We start from the raw sequence: 14,210 nt of genomic DNA on the forward strand, positions 1-14,210 counted from the left end.
AATTTAAACTTTAATCGGTGGCACCTACATTTCTACCATCCTTGCTTTCTTCCCGATGTTCCGTTGTAGAGCGGGAGGAAAGACACCTCAACTAATTAGCTGTGGCTAATTAGCTAACTAGCTCAATAAAGAAATACTGATTAAGGAAATGACTGATGAGGAGGAAGACGATCGTCCAAGCATTTAGGTTATCTTAAAGAACTGGATTGGAAATCGCCTTCTTCTTCTTGTGCCATATCCGTTATCGGACGTTGGCGATCGCCTGGGACGTGACAATCCCAGGAAAGCCTACCGCCTGTCTCGGCTGCGATTCCAAAAGATCTCCTTCGGCGTGACGCAATCGAGTTGTGTAAAACGCTTGTGTCAAGTCGCCTTAGTGAAACTTGGCGCCCAGATCTGTTTGTTTTCACGAGCCTTCCCTTCCTTTTCACACTGGAAGCCTGCGGGCAGGGATGGTCTGGTTTTGTGTAGAAAACATCACATTTTATTGCTTATCTGCATCTCTTTCGGCTCAACTGCAAGAATCCGGGATTTCCCTTGACCTGGTAAGAAGGAATGGGAAATCTTTTAGGGGACGTCCTAAAGATGTGACAACCTCAGTGTCAGGTCATTTCCTTTAACACTACCATGATTAGAAAGGCACTCTGTACATGTGCAGGAGCTCTTCTTGAGTACTAATGCACGCTTCCTAGAGTTCAAGCAATGGGGGGGGCAACCTCAAGTCTTCTGGAAAAAGGAGACCAGAACAGGTTAGCTTGAGGAAGGGGGGGATAAGACGGAGGGGGAAAAGTTAGAAGGACAAATTGGAAACGGAGGTGAAGTTCAAAAATGGAGTCCGTATTGCGACTACGCCAGGCAGGCAGAGAAGCCATGCAGGCGAGAAGTACATGAGCGCCAAGGCGTCGAGAAAAGAGCATCGGTGCTTTCTTTTAGCTGAGTGCTGAGTTGGGCCGGCGGGAAAGCTTTTCGCCTTCTTCCCTTTCCCGAAAAGAGGGTTTCCACTGCGACGTCCTCTTCTTTCTTTCCCACTTTTCTAGAAAGGAACCGGGAGGGAAGGAGGAAATCCAGCCTCTCGATGGATCTGTCTAGCTGAAGCTCCATGCAGCCCTGGCCTGAGAGTCACGGTGGCCGAGTGGTTAAGGCGTTGGACTCGAAATCCAATGGGGTTTCCCCGCACAGGTTCGAATCCTGTTCGTGACGACGATCTCGTTTTGATGGCGAGCGATCCCACCAGCTTTTGATGATCGCCGACTGGAAAAGGGAGCCCGCTCGAAAGCAATGGGGGGAAAAAAAAAAAAACACGTGGTGGGACGGAAAGAGAACGAGTCGCTCGCTCCGGCCTTCAAGGCAGTCCATGTGAAGGAGCTCGATTGGGCGGCCTCCGGTGGAAGAAACAAAGGAAGACATGCGCTGGCGGAGCTCGCTAGCTTGTGGATCATTCACTTCGTAGACCAAGATTCTGTCACTTTCAGGCAGGGCGTGGACGTAAAGCAACTTACTGCGCCTCGCATTTTCATTTTTGACTCGGGAAGCAAACTTGCTTGAGGGTAACTTTATCGTCCCTATACGGCTAAGCTTGATTTTTGTGATAGCTGCAATTGCAAAAGGTAAAAGAGCAGGAAAGAAATCTCAGCAAAACAACTTTGCCATGCTAAGAATATGGGCGTGACATGCCCATCTAGATTATCAGGAGTTGAGCTCGTTTGTTGGTGCCTTTCCCTTTGTAGAAAATGTCACCCTCCGTATTTTGTAAATAAATTCGGTAAAGCAATGACATCTCCTAAAACAGCATAGTTTTGAAGGAATTGGCAACAGGATTTAAATGGACTGGAATGGACTACTGTAAGATCCTTTTTGGATGGTTCCCCAAAGCTATTTTCACGGATACTAAATCTGGACAACTGGGTGATTTACAAAGGATTAATAATATCAAAATACGATACACAGCATGCACGCACACACTATACTGGGACAAATAAACTCTATTTTACACCCAGTTTGATGAATTCACATAACATCTCAGCCCATAACATCCTGAGGAAGAGCCCTGTCTTAAAAGGCCTTCCTAATGCCCTCAGGGTTGTGGAGAGAGAGGTGCTGTAAGGATAATCCCATGGTAAGATGGATGGCCAATAAATGTAATAAATAAAATTAATAAACAGAGAAGGCATGCCTCATGGGTCCCCTGTGGGGGTGAGTTATTGATGGGATGAAAGCAAACTGGCCAGTCTGGTCCTATGGGATAGGCAAAGACAATTGGAGACAAATCTGTGGACTCTTCTAATCTTGCCACTAAATTGTACTTTCCAATGTGACAGAAGAAGGGAAGTTATTACTTTTTTAAAAAAAAATTATTTGAAACAGCTGTCCAATTCCAAGTCCAGAATACTGAAGGCATTTCTGGGTGAACATCAGATCAGGGAACCTAAGTACAGTTTGTTCGTTTTGCAAGAGTTGAACTTCGATTCCACCCGAAATCCCATCCCCAGAAGTCCCCTGCTTTTGTGAACCATCTTGGAACAGCGTCTCACCATGGACAGCACAGCCTGAGGTGTGCTATGCTGGGAATATAAAGGAAGTTCCTGTCTGCCCTCTGCTGGGAGAGAAGCTGAAGAGCTGCCATTTTGAATTTAAAAATTGCAACCATCAGGAACTGGCTGAAGCCAAGACTAGTGGCTTTGGGGAAAAGCTGCCTCAATGGTGATTGGCTCAATTTCTACTCCCTTGTATACTCTGAGTACAATCTGGCTACTTTCCACAGTGCATATGCCAGGCCAGGCCTGACCCTAGGAAAAGTATTTCTTGTTTTGCTCTCTAGGAGAGCAATTCTGCACTGTTTTCCTGCCTTGGAAAATGAAATGCTATTTGCTAGTCCAATTGGGCAAAGCTATTATTATACAGTAGCTCAATAGAGAAGCTGGCTTTTTTGGCTTGCGAATTGGGGAGAGATTTGCTCTTCGGACACATAGATAGCAATATTTGGGAACTTTTTTGTCTGTGTGTTCTCAAATCAGTATTTGCTCCTGGCAACAGCCTGAATTAGTCCCTGAAGTTTTCTTGAAAAGATTTTAAAAGTGGTTTGCCCTTGTCTCTTCCCTAGAATTGAGAAGCCTAAAGTCACTCAGCTGGTTTATGCCAAATGCGAGACTAGAACTCCTTGTTTCCCATTTTTTAGCCTGGTACCTTAATCACTACACCAAACTGGTTCTCTTGGAAAATCTACTTAAGTTTACAGTATTTAACATTGCTTTTTGATTTTATATGCCACTACATGAGTTGAACAACCTGTGCTCTCCAGATATTGAACAACAATTCCCAGCATTCATTGCCATTCATAATTCATAGTTAATTACACTATTGGGAGCTATAGTTCAGCAATACCTGAATATCCCATTCCTGTTCAAATACCTTAAAATATTTTAATGCTAAACACAGGAAAGTAGAACAGTATTTACAGAAGTTCATGACCCAGGGACACCTTAATCTCCTCCTGCTTTTGAGAATTGAAAACAATTATTTTCATTATTTTCTTTAGGCTCCATGTGACACCAGGGACGTCTAAAGTAAAGGTGGAAGGCAGCTGTAACCTAGCAGTTATGAAGCAGTAGAAGTCATACTGGCAGAAAGAGGAAAAGACTGACACAATCTGAGGAAGAAGCAGAGGAAGCTGTGGAAAATAATGGAAGAAATCAGGGAGCTTTACAGGTTGACCCAACTTGGCTGGGATGAAAGAAACAGTGTCATCTTGGAGATCTGGGGAAAGTTAGGCTACAATAAAAATGTGTCGGTAATTGAACAAAAGTTTTAAAAGAGTGCTTGTGCTTGGGAGTTTGTATTCAGAATTTTGGACAAGTTACTTATCATTTAGCTTTACCTATTTAATCTGCTGTGAAGTGTTTGGTCACTAGCTACACACATCACTGAAATCTTTTTTTTTTTTTTTGCTTACCTAGGAATTTTAACATTTCAAATGTCCCTGCTTGCCCAGAACATTTGGAAATCTGCACTGTAATCTGCACTTGAGATTAGAACATAAAATAGGGCTACATCAAAGATTACGTTGAAGGAACATTATACCCAACAGAGAGCGAAGAATACATTACAGTATAAATATAAGCTAACACACCAATTGTTACAGTGACCTTGTAACAATTACCTACCCTTTGACTGTTTTTGTTGTGTAGGCAAATGAAATATATGGGAAGAGTATGGACACTTATATAAGTAAGAATATTTACAAATATGCAGAAGTCAAGTCCTATTGAAGATGTTAGAATGGTCAAAGATGCAATTCCACTTATATTGCTTTACTTCAAATAATATAAATGGGAATTTTATATCTGACTATTCCAATAAACAGAAGGGCTAATTATATCTGAGTAGTCTAAGAGTAGTTTTCAACATCTCCTTGAGGCCATCTAGTGGCTATCTGAATTTCTGCAACTCAGATACAATAGTCCTAATGAATGACAATACATAATCATTTTATCATCATCACCTCTCCAAAATAGCAGGTATTCTCTTTGCAATTGAGGGTAATCTAATTCAGAATTTAATTCTCCTCCTCCAGATGATTTGGACTACATAAAGTTCAAATGAATATGGCCAATAAACAATAATGATTGAAGTTAAAGGTATGATTTTCAAAACATCCAGAGTGCATCACTCCTAATTTAAAAATTGCTTCCCTAATTATGGTACTATATACGCTCCAGTTTGTCCAGTTAGCAAGCACATAACTGTTCTATCTGGGCAATATTACACCTGAAAATATTATTGTAGTTAGAAAATTACTGTAACAAACTGAATAAAAATGCCATTGCTATGCATCTGCAAGAAAAATTAATATTGTACTGAATATCTTGGGTTCATAAATATACATATGCTGCGGGAGCACCTAGTTCCTTGAAACCCCTTCCCAGTCATTTATACATTACAGTAGCAGGTTCGGCTATATAAGCAGTTATCAACAATAAACTGGGATGAGGAAAGGATTTAGAAAATAATATTAAACATAATTGGGGCGATTTCCAGTTCTGGAATGCGGCGACGCCAGTCGCACCTGGAAATTTCTCTCCAGGCTGTCCGGAGTTTCCTTCGCCGGTAGACACCCTAGGGGTTCAAAAATCGCCCTGGAGGGGCGACCACCGAGGAGGAGGCCGGCTGGTAGATAGGGGAGGGTGGCAGCTTCCCCCGAATCTCCAGGTTCTCCTTAGGGCCAACGGAGCAAAGATTGGCCTGTAAGATGGCCGATCACCCTGCTGCACCAGCCGAAAGTCACATCGTCATCTAAGCGTTAACGACCCATCACGGATGATCCGGGTGAGATCCCTTTTGTTCCTCTCCATACCCCTGCTGTTTTTGCCTGTAGAAACTGTTTGTGCTATCATTTCCCCGTCTGGAGAAAGCAGCTTTAGTAATCGTGGGAACAAACGCGTTTTACAAAAAGGACAGAAAAAACAAATAAATATTCATTTAAAGACTATACTCTATTCCTACTTACATTGTGCTGTAGAAAAAAACTATTTTTTGTGTTTTTTGGAGCGGTATTATATCGGCAGAGTATTTCTTTTTCTATTCTCCCTTTAAAAGATAGAAAAAAGGAAAAAAACTGGCGTTTGAAGAAATTTTTTTAGCTCACCGAGGACACCTACTGGTCAAAAGTTAATATTGGATTGTTGTTTATTTGGAGATGAGAGAGCTTTGGCCTTCAAACTGTTTTTCAAGAAAAAAGATAATTTGAGCTAGCTGTGTGATCTGTGGGGGTGGATAATGTTCAACTGTAACCTTCACTAAAAAGGAAAAGGACTCTTCTTTAACTATTGCTAAAATGGAGAAGCCTCAATCACACTTAAAACTGTAAACTTATACTGGAAAAGATCTATGAGGCTAAAGAAGAAATATGTACTACAATAAAAGAGGCTACTACAGAACTAAGAGCCAGAATCTCTACTTTATAACTTAAAACTGACTCCCAGACTACACTTGACTACTCTGCAAAACAGATTATACAAGAAGAGGTTTTAACTGAGGATAAGGAGAATCTTATTTTGCCTTACAAGCAAGATCAGGAAAAGCAAAGACCAAACTTCAGACTTCTGAAGCAAAAAGGCTTTATTGACAAGAGAAACAGAGGATTAAATCAGAGATCAAGGTATCGAATCAAGTGACACTACAAGCAACAAAAAGAGACCTATTATCTGGAAGGGAAGCCCTGTTATGGAAACCTAGCTGGCAAAAGAGGAAAGCTAGAATAAGATTGAAAAATGAAATTTAAAATTTCTTAAATTGGATTAAAGGCAACCTAGAACTATGGACTGATGTAAGGACTGAGATTTTGAGTTTGAAGTAAAAAGATGTCTTAGAGTTGGAGTGAATCAATAATTAATTGAATGTTAATTAAATAAGACGTTTGTCCTATAACATGTGAAATTTAAACTTAAAGGATTGAAATGATTTAAGGTTTGATATTAATTTAATTCAAAGAGATTGATTAAGGATTAGATATCTATAGAATAGTTTGATAAATACATACATTTAGATGTGTCTAGGATAGATTAATATTTTTGTTTAAAAACGAGATATCTTTCTATATAAGGGATTAAAGACAATTTAGAATACTAGGAATGTTCCTTTTAGAGTGTTAAGTTTATTTCTATGAAAATTATGATGTAATGGAATGACGAAAATTGAAGAGATGTTTCAGATTTGAAGTGAACTAATAGTTAATTGAAATTTAATATGATTTTCTGATGATATGGACGTTATTAGTCATGATAATTAATTGGAAATTTGAATTTTGTTTAATAGAATGACATGATTTAAGGTATGATATTTTTTTTAGCTTGAAGAGATAGATCAATTGATAGATTTGATAGGTACAGGATAGATTAATATTTTACTCTAAATAAGGGAGAGTAATGGAAGAAGAAACAAATAAGATTTTGATAAAATTAAGAAAGTAGAACATATGTGGAAGGGATATTTGAATTGAAAATGTTTTTATTTAAAGTTAATTTGATTATGGTAGAAATTGATGAAGCTTAAAAACAGGTTCAGGTTGAATAAATTTAAGCTAGAATTGGATATTCTAAATATATTATGCTATTTGAGGGAAAAAGAGAGGGAATATTTGACGTATTGATTATATTATGTATATATGTCTTGTTTTAAGACAGTGGTTCTCAACCTTTCTAATGCCGTGACCCCATAATACAGTTCCCCATGTTGTGGTGACCCCCAAGTGGGTGTGGCCACCAATAAGAGGGAGTAGGACAGCTAGGAAAAGGGAACAAAGTGGTGGACAGCATGGTTTGGCGACCCCCATGAAATGGTCGTTCGACCCCAAATGGGGTCCCGACCCACAGGTTGAGAACCACTGTTTTAAGATGTTTGATTACCCCAACACCACGGTGTGTCCTGAATATGTTGTTTTAAGAACTTAAAAAACCAATAAAATTTGTTTAAAAAAAAACATAATTGAGGCAGTGTATTTTTCTCCTCAGTTGAGTGCCTTGCTTAGATTCTGAAAGTGAAATTAGGAGGAAATCTAACAGCCTAACATGTTTCTCCTAATGTTTACTGTTCAGTTTATAGATTTCAAGGACCTTGCATTTCAGTTCCAGCCATGATGATCTGGAGTTGAATAAATACACTTTTATTCAGTTCTTATTGCATAACAGGTTAGAAAGCACTATTTTCAGAACAAGTCATTTCAGCAAGAATAGCCTAAAGACGTTGTTTTAAATTTTAAATTGAGATTTAACTTCTGTGTAAAAATTGTGATGTTGGATTTGGACAGGCTAAACAAAGAGTTCAGCTGACTGTATCAAATGTAAAGGAGAACAAAAGAAAAAACAGCAGATAAATAGGCAGAACCAGTAAGAAATGGCCTCCCGTAGTAAGTCCTAATGATTAAAGGGGTAAGACTGATTCCATCTATAGTTATCAGTAATGTCTGTAAAGAAAATAGAAGCTCTGTGGGACTACTCAGTTTGGATTATATATGTTCTTCATTGGGCATTCATTAAATTCAAACCAGTTGACTTGGCAATAGGCACAAAATATTTGATAGGATTTTAATTTGGCTCATATCTAAATGGACATTTCCAAAAAGAAGGCTTTAGAAACAAATGTAGCATGAAAGAGGCCTTATGCTCATGGCATCTGTAGCACACCACTTTTAATATATGCTAATATACCTAGGCCTTTTCCCTCCTTCCTATAACATCACAATTATATTTCAAGACACCTTGAATGCTTGTATAAGTCGACAAGCGTGATATAAATCTAAATGAATATATTAGGAAATCTCAACATGCTGCATTCAATAGCCAAGCTTGAACTAGAAGCCCCTTCCATTCTGTCAGATTTGGGGCACAAATCTTTGATTGCCCCTTTCTCCTAGTTGTACATTGGAAATGCAAATGAAAAATATTCCCAAACAAAAACTGCCATCTTCTGTTTCTTGCCAGCAAGTTTCATTATTGCAATTGCTTAGCTTAAGTCAAGTGATATTTTGGCCCTTTTTTCTTCTTGTTTTTAGTTTAGTCATTCAGAAAAATGGGAGACCGAGTATCTCAAACATATTTCTCTTAAGAGTTAAGAACCAATTTGCACTACAAGCTTAGATAGAGGACAAGAAAATGGGGCTAGCTAAATCAGATCAGTAATTATGAAAGGAGGCCACTGATCTATCCGGGTCCCACTCTAAATAGAAATCATTTGTGGGTCACCTGGGAAGCCTTTGTTGTAGGAATTAGGGAAGAAAAATGGTGGCAGAAGAGCACGACTACTAACAAGGAACCAAGCAGCTTTGCAAGAGGAGGTTAATCCAAAAAAAAAAATAAAAAATAAAAATCAAGCAGTTTTGCAGATGTGTCATGCAAGATGCAACATCCTATATAATCTAAATGAAATACAATATATAAAGGAGTCAAGGGGAAAAAAGCAATTTATTAGTGCAGTCAGCACAATTGAACAATAAAACACAAAATGCAACCAATGGTTTGGATACTGGCAGAAGACATGACAAGTTCTATTGGATGTTTTAGAGCACAAGGAAGAGCGACAGCAGGACACTGAGGAGAAAGACAAGGTGTATTAGGAGAACAACATTAAGAGATGCAGATAGCTCAAGATGCAGTTATTAGGTTGGATTTAGCAGCTTTTTTTTTTTTTCAAATTCCTGAGCAACAGGGACTTTTGGTTAGAAGTAATTTCCAACAAATAAAAACCCCTTTCAAAACATGCCATATTACAGACATGAACACAACCCATTCCACCCTTTAAACTGACCTGATTTTTGATGCACATTCCAAATATTTTAACATGACTTACAAAGAGAAGTACTATTCAAAAAACTTTTAAGATACTTGTAAGTAATAATTCACAGCACTAGAAACAGTTATCAGAGACAGACTTGGTTTCTAAAACAAAACTCTACCATCAAAGGGGTGTGGATGAGGAAGAAGAGAGAGGAAGAGCATAAAGCAGTAAGTCAGCAAAGATTAAAATGAAAGATTGCAGGAAATGAGGACCCAGCAGTGCAAAACCTATCAGTCAGATTTGCAAAGAAGTAAAGGCCACCAAACTGAGTCTTCAAAGCACAGGCTTTTCCCATAAAAGAAAATCTGAAACAGCATCTGCCCAGCAAATATTGAGAATTATTCACAATCTTTATTTGTACAAGTGATGAAAGGAGTTTCTTTTGTTAGGTGACTGAAATTGAACTACTGCATATTCCCCCCAAGGTCCCCTCTCTCCTCTTTCATAGAAGACAAAGATTGCCAGTAACCAACAGGAACGAGAACCATATTGCTACAACATGGATTCTCCACCACGGGCTCATCATGTAGTATTCGGCCGCTTAACTATTGCACATAATGAGAAAGTTTCCCATGCTTCTTCTGGTGAGAGCACAAGGAGGTCTTCTCAAGCCATTGTTCCTACTGAGGATTTCTGGGAGCTTTTTTTTTTTTTTTTTAACCCCAGACATCTGAAGAAGCAACTGTTTATATGACACGATCCAAATTCTGCATCATTGCAAACCTCTTATACCAGAGCACTAAGAAAATTAAACGCTAGGAGAAGAAAGTCAAGCCTGGTTTAAATATTCCCAGTTAAAGAAGAATGTTTAGCCAGTGTAACATACTGTACGAAAGCTGCTCAGAATGGACTGTATAGCAAAACACTTCAATCAGAGCAGTTTAACTGCTCCTTTATCGATGCATTTATTCCTTGTTCTCAAGAACTCCAGCACAACTGTTTTAAGCAATTAACAAATATTTAAAGCGTTGGAAGGAAGTTGCTCTCTATATAAAAACAGAAACCGAGACGGCAAATAAATTAAATTTGACAGGTAAAACTAAAACTGAAGACATTCCTAGCTACTGTATTTTTTAAAAAAATCAAAAGGAAAAACATACAAGCACAAAAATAATACAAAAAGACTAAGCACAATCATCAAAATGTGAAAAAAGAAAATAAATACAGATGATTTGTTTTTCAAAATAGGCAAACGTAACAAGACTAGATAAGAAATCTGAGTTCGTTCTCTTTTTTTGTGTGTTTTCTTCAAAAGGTTATGAAGTTGATACAACTTTAAATGGCACATGCAATTTAGAGGGACCATTTCTGATCAGGTGGAGTGATGTATACGATTGAAGGCTTGCTTCTTATCAGAAAGGAGACGTCCGCAAAGCATCCAAAGACGCTTCGGCAACCTTTCAAGAGCATGGAGAAAACTGAGCTCTAGGCTTCAGGAGAATCACATTTCATTCTGCAGAGGTGACAACGATGCAACAAAGCTAAAGAACATGACTTCCTTTGAAAATCAAGCCAAAATAGGAGAGGACTGCTTGTTATACAATGTAAACGCATCCCAAATGTGTTGCAGATTGTTCTCCAAATGACGCAGCTTTTTGGCTCCACAAGACAGTTGAAGTTATCTACTGATGTATACATTTGGCATTACTTGCAACTCCAACTTGGCATCTACATTCTCACGTTTTACTCTTCCCTTCACTCAAAATCCTTCTCCACATAAAAGCTGAAGACGTATCTTAAAAGCACTGTGTAAATCCCATTATTTCACGGGCCACAGTGGAAAAGCATATGGTTTATACAGAGATGCCTTCGACAAGAGAAGCCAAACAGTCTGCGAAGTGGTGGGCTAAAATTCTTCAGAATAAATTTCAGCTTCTCAAAATCTTAAGTCATGGTTTATAGATCCCAAAACAGGAACCAGGCTATTTAGGCCAATAATCAGGCGTTCAAAGACTTTATAGGACTGAAGATCGCTGCTCTTTCTGGAGCAGGGAGAAATTTGTTGTGCTCCTTTGTAGACATTTGGAAATCTCCGTCAACATCAGACCAGGGTTAATGACCACAAGGAGAAGGGAATGCAGCACGGCATTTTGCATAAATTCCTGGGCTCGTGCCCAGTATAATTACGGAGTAGCATTTTATTCAACGAAGAGAAGAGTGATGCCCTGATACAGCACAACAGAACAGAATCAGTTGGCTTAGACATGGAGGGCATGTGTGTGTGTGTGTATGTAAATATATATTTTCAAGCACACTGTTTCATAATCTCTGCTGAGTCTTTAAATTTCTTCCACTCCATGTGCAAATATCATCACCAGGCCTGGCTCTAGCACCATCTCCTCTCCCATGTGCTGATTCTCACAGGCCATCACAACCACAGCTTGCTTGCCTGGGATGCGTTTGGCTACATAGTTTTCATAATAGCGTCGGTTCATCTGGCGAGTTTCTAGGGTGGCCAGGCCCTGGGGCCAGTTCCGTTCATGGGCATTTTCAATCAATTCATTGATGATGGATGTGGGGCAGCCACTTTCCACCAAGGAACGCTTGATTACAGCTTGGAGTACAGCATCTGGTGTAGAGATCATACCACCCCATCGGGTTACCCGGGCTGGCTGCAAGGAATTCACCCACCTAGGAGTCAAGTGAAAAGAGTCACACAATGAGGAAAGAAAAACAGATGAAACCATAGCACTACAATGAAAGCCTGGAGAGCAAGATTTCTTCTATTGTATTTCTGATGATGGTTCCCTGCCAAACAATCATGATGAGTAGCGTTCAGGTCTATTTGGACTACTCCCTGCACTAGGCACAAAGTGTTATTTCTAACATAAAAATTAACAACATCTAGGGAAGCAGAAAGCCACCATTTCCTCCAAATTTCATACAGTGATCTTGGAGATGTTTTGAAGGCTTATTTCCTTTATGGCAGCCAGGAAGAATTTGGGTTCATCCAAGCACTCCTGATCCTCTAGTAAACCTAGCCTGCATAGCCACTGATGAGGAAATTGACCTATTGGATCTCCTATTGAGCCTCATAAGTTGTGATCTCTCTAGATTTAGAACAATCATTTCTGTGGCTCTGCATTGTGTAGGATGATGCACCAGGACACATCCTGAAATTACAGCCTCTGAGGTTTACTCTTAAGGCTGTGACATTATGAATTCTTCTAGCATTGCTGCCAATTCTATTTGTCTTAATTTGTTTGGGAATATATTTTATCTGCATAATCACTTGCATACCACCCATTTCCAAGGACCCAGGGTGGTTTACACAATCAGGCCCTTTTTAAATGAGAACTGTGAAGCCTCAAAGCTTAATTATTGTAACAATGGGATACCAAAGAGATTCACTGTTAATCCAGACATGTTCTTTGGCACTGAGCAAGATCTCTACTCCTTTGACTATTTTTTAACATTTAAAATATTTGATTTTAATATTTTGAACATTTGTTCAGTATCTTTAGCATTCTTAACATTCTGTGTCTTCACCAGTTAGACCTTAGTCTATGTTCTCAGGTCTGTAGTTTTCAAGACAGTAAGAGATCAATGCTTCAAAAATAAAATCTGAACATGTCACCTTGACATTTGTAATTAATATTAAATCAGCCCAATTTATCTCCTGTTTATTATACTGATACAAGCAGCAACCATCTAATTAAGTGTTCAAGCTACTATAGTGGCTCAGGAAATGAAGAGAAAACATGTTACTTGTTTGCGATTCATGAATTCATTATCTCAACAAGTTATCAGCTCATTGAATATTTGGATTTGAAATCCATTTCACTTTATGTTTGAAAGCTACTATTATCCTGAGAAACAACTCCCACAACTGGAAAGAGATTATCTACTCTTAGTTAGCATGATGGGAGCTGAGGGTGGAGATTCGTTTTTCGAGCTTGTGGGTTGGTTTCCAAACATTTTGTTACCAGGCTGGGCAACATCTTCAGCGGAATTTAGGGGATGTCAGTGTCAGTGTTCTGCAGTCAGTAGGGTCTTGTGATATGAAGTCATATCAGGTGTGGGTTGTGTCAAATGAGGGTCTTGTGCTGGGTCTCGTGCTGGGTCAGGTGTGGGTCACAAGTGAGGGTCTTGTGATGGGGTCACATCAGGTGAGAGTCATTGGGAGGTGAAGTGCTGGTTGGGGGGGTTGTATGGGTTGGTTGAGTGTCAGTGCTGTCTCTGGTTGGCTGTGTGGTTGATTTGAATGCTGAGGGGTTCATAGGTTGGTAATAGGTTGATGTGTCTCTGTTGATGGAACTGCCTGTGGAGTGTCAGGCTTCAATGAACTCGTAAGCCTGGCGTGACCAATGATTCTTGTATTGCTCCAATCAAATTGGTGCTGTTTGGTGTCAGTATGGGCAGAGATTAGAGATTTGGGATCGTGGCATTTGGGAAGTATTATAGGCTCGAGTGTTTTCTGAGCTCGATTGTTTGCTTGCAGATGTTTCATCTTCATTCAGCATAATGAGAAGCATTACCTTGTTATGTTTGAACTACCATACTTTGTAGCATAATATGAATGTACCCCATAATTTTTCCTAGAGATGTTTGCTCCAATTTTCATTCATTTCCCACCACCATTCACTACTGCCTTTTCCCAAGTTTGAACCCCCACTATCACAACTCATCCAGTCCAGCACTAGTGAGAGATTAGTACTTACTCAAGGATTTCATTATATTCAATAGTCTCCTCCAAATTCTGCAGGTTGGGATTGACACTACGTATCGCTCGCATGTATGCTTTTAACAACTGTATGTCCCGTTTCTGCAAAAATTGATATTACATTAACATAACTAAAAGGACCCAGAGACCACCCTGCATCAATAGAAAAAAAATTCACAATATATATTGCACAGCTTAATTTACTATAGTAGTTATCATT

General features: G+C 39.2%; 1 protein-coding gene, 1 long non-coding RNA gene and 1 other non-coding gene across 6 annotated transcripts in view; 2 read left to right on the forward strand and 1 right to left on the reverse strand.

Annotated features, from left to right (window-relative positions):
* The first annotated feature begins 382 nt into the window (after positions 1 to 382).
* Positions 383 to 5,517, forward strand: LOC120300566. Of its 2 annotated transcripts, none has more exons than XR_005554690.1 (3): positions 383 to 545; positions 1,038 to 2,700; positions 3,536 to 5,517. It is a non-coding gene; the product is annotated as an uncharacterized LOC120300566 (long non-coding RNA). The 2 variants fall into 2 exon arrangements; XR_005554691.1 differs by having other exon boundaries at positions 1,038 to 1,607.
* On the forward strand, positions 1,119 to 1,200 carry TRNAS-CGA. The gene has a single exon. It is a non-coding gene; the product is annotated as a tRNA-Ser (tRNA).
* A 3,418-nt stretch (positions 5,518 to 8,935) lies between the features above and the next one.
* The window catches only part of RNF41 (ring finger protein 41), a 33,324-nt gene continuing 28,049 nt past the window's right edge, over positions 8,936 to 14,210 (reverse strand). For all 3 annotated transcript variants that reach the window (XM_039326782.1, XM_039326783.1, XM_039326781.1), the window contains 2 exons: positions 13,989 to 14,092; positions 8,936 to 11,958 (listed from right to left, as the gene is read on the reverse strand). In XM_039326782.1, coding sequence (XP_039182716.1) covers positions 11,607 to 11,958; positions 13,989 to 14,092 — 456 coding nt within the window. In that variant the 3' untranslated portion in view covers positions 8,936 to 11,606. The remainder of the gene's footprint in view (positions 11,959 to 13,988; positions 14,093 to 14,210) is intronic.

The sequence above is a fragment of the Crotalus tigris genome, unplaced genomic scaffold (assembly GCF_016545835.1).
Source record: "Crotalus tigris isolate CLP2741 ecotype Arizona unplaced genomic scaffold, ASM1654583v1 scf7180000024345.2110221, whole genome shotgun sequence".
Classification (NCBI taxonomy): Eukaryota; Metazoa; Chordata; class Lepidosauria; order Squamata; family Viperidae; genus Crotalus; species Crotalus tigris.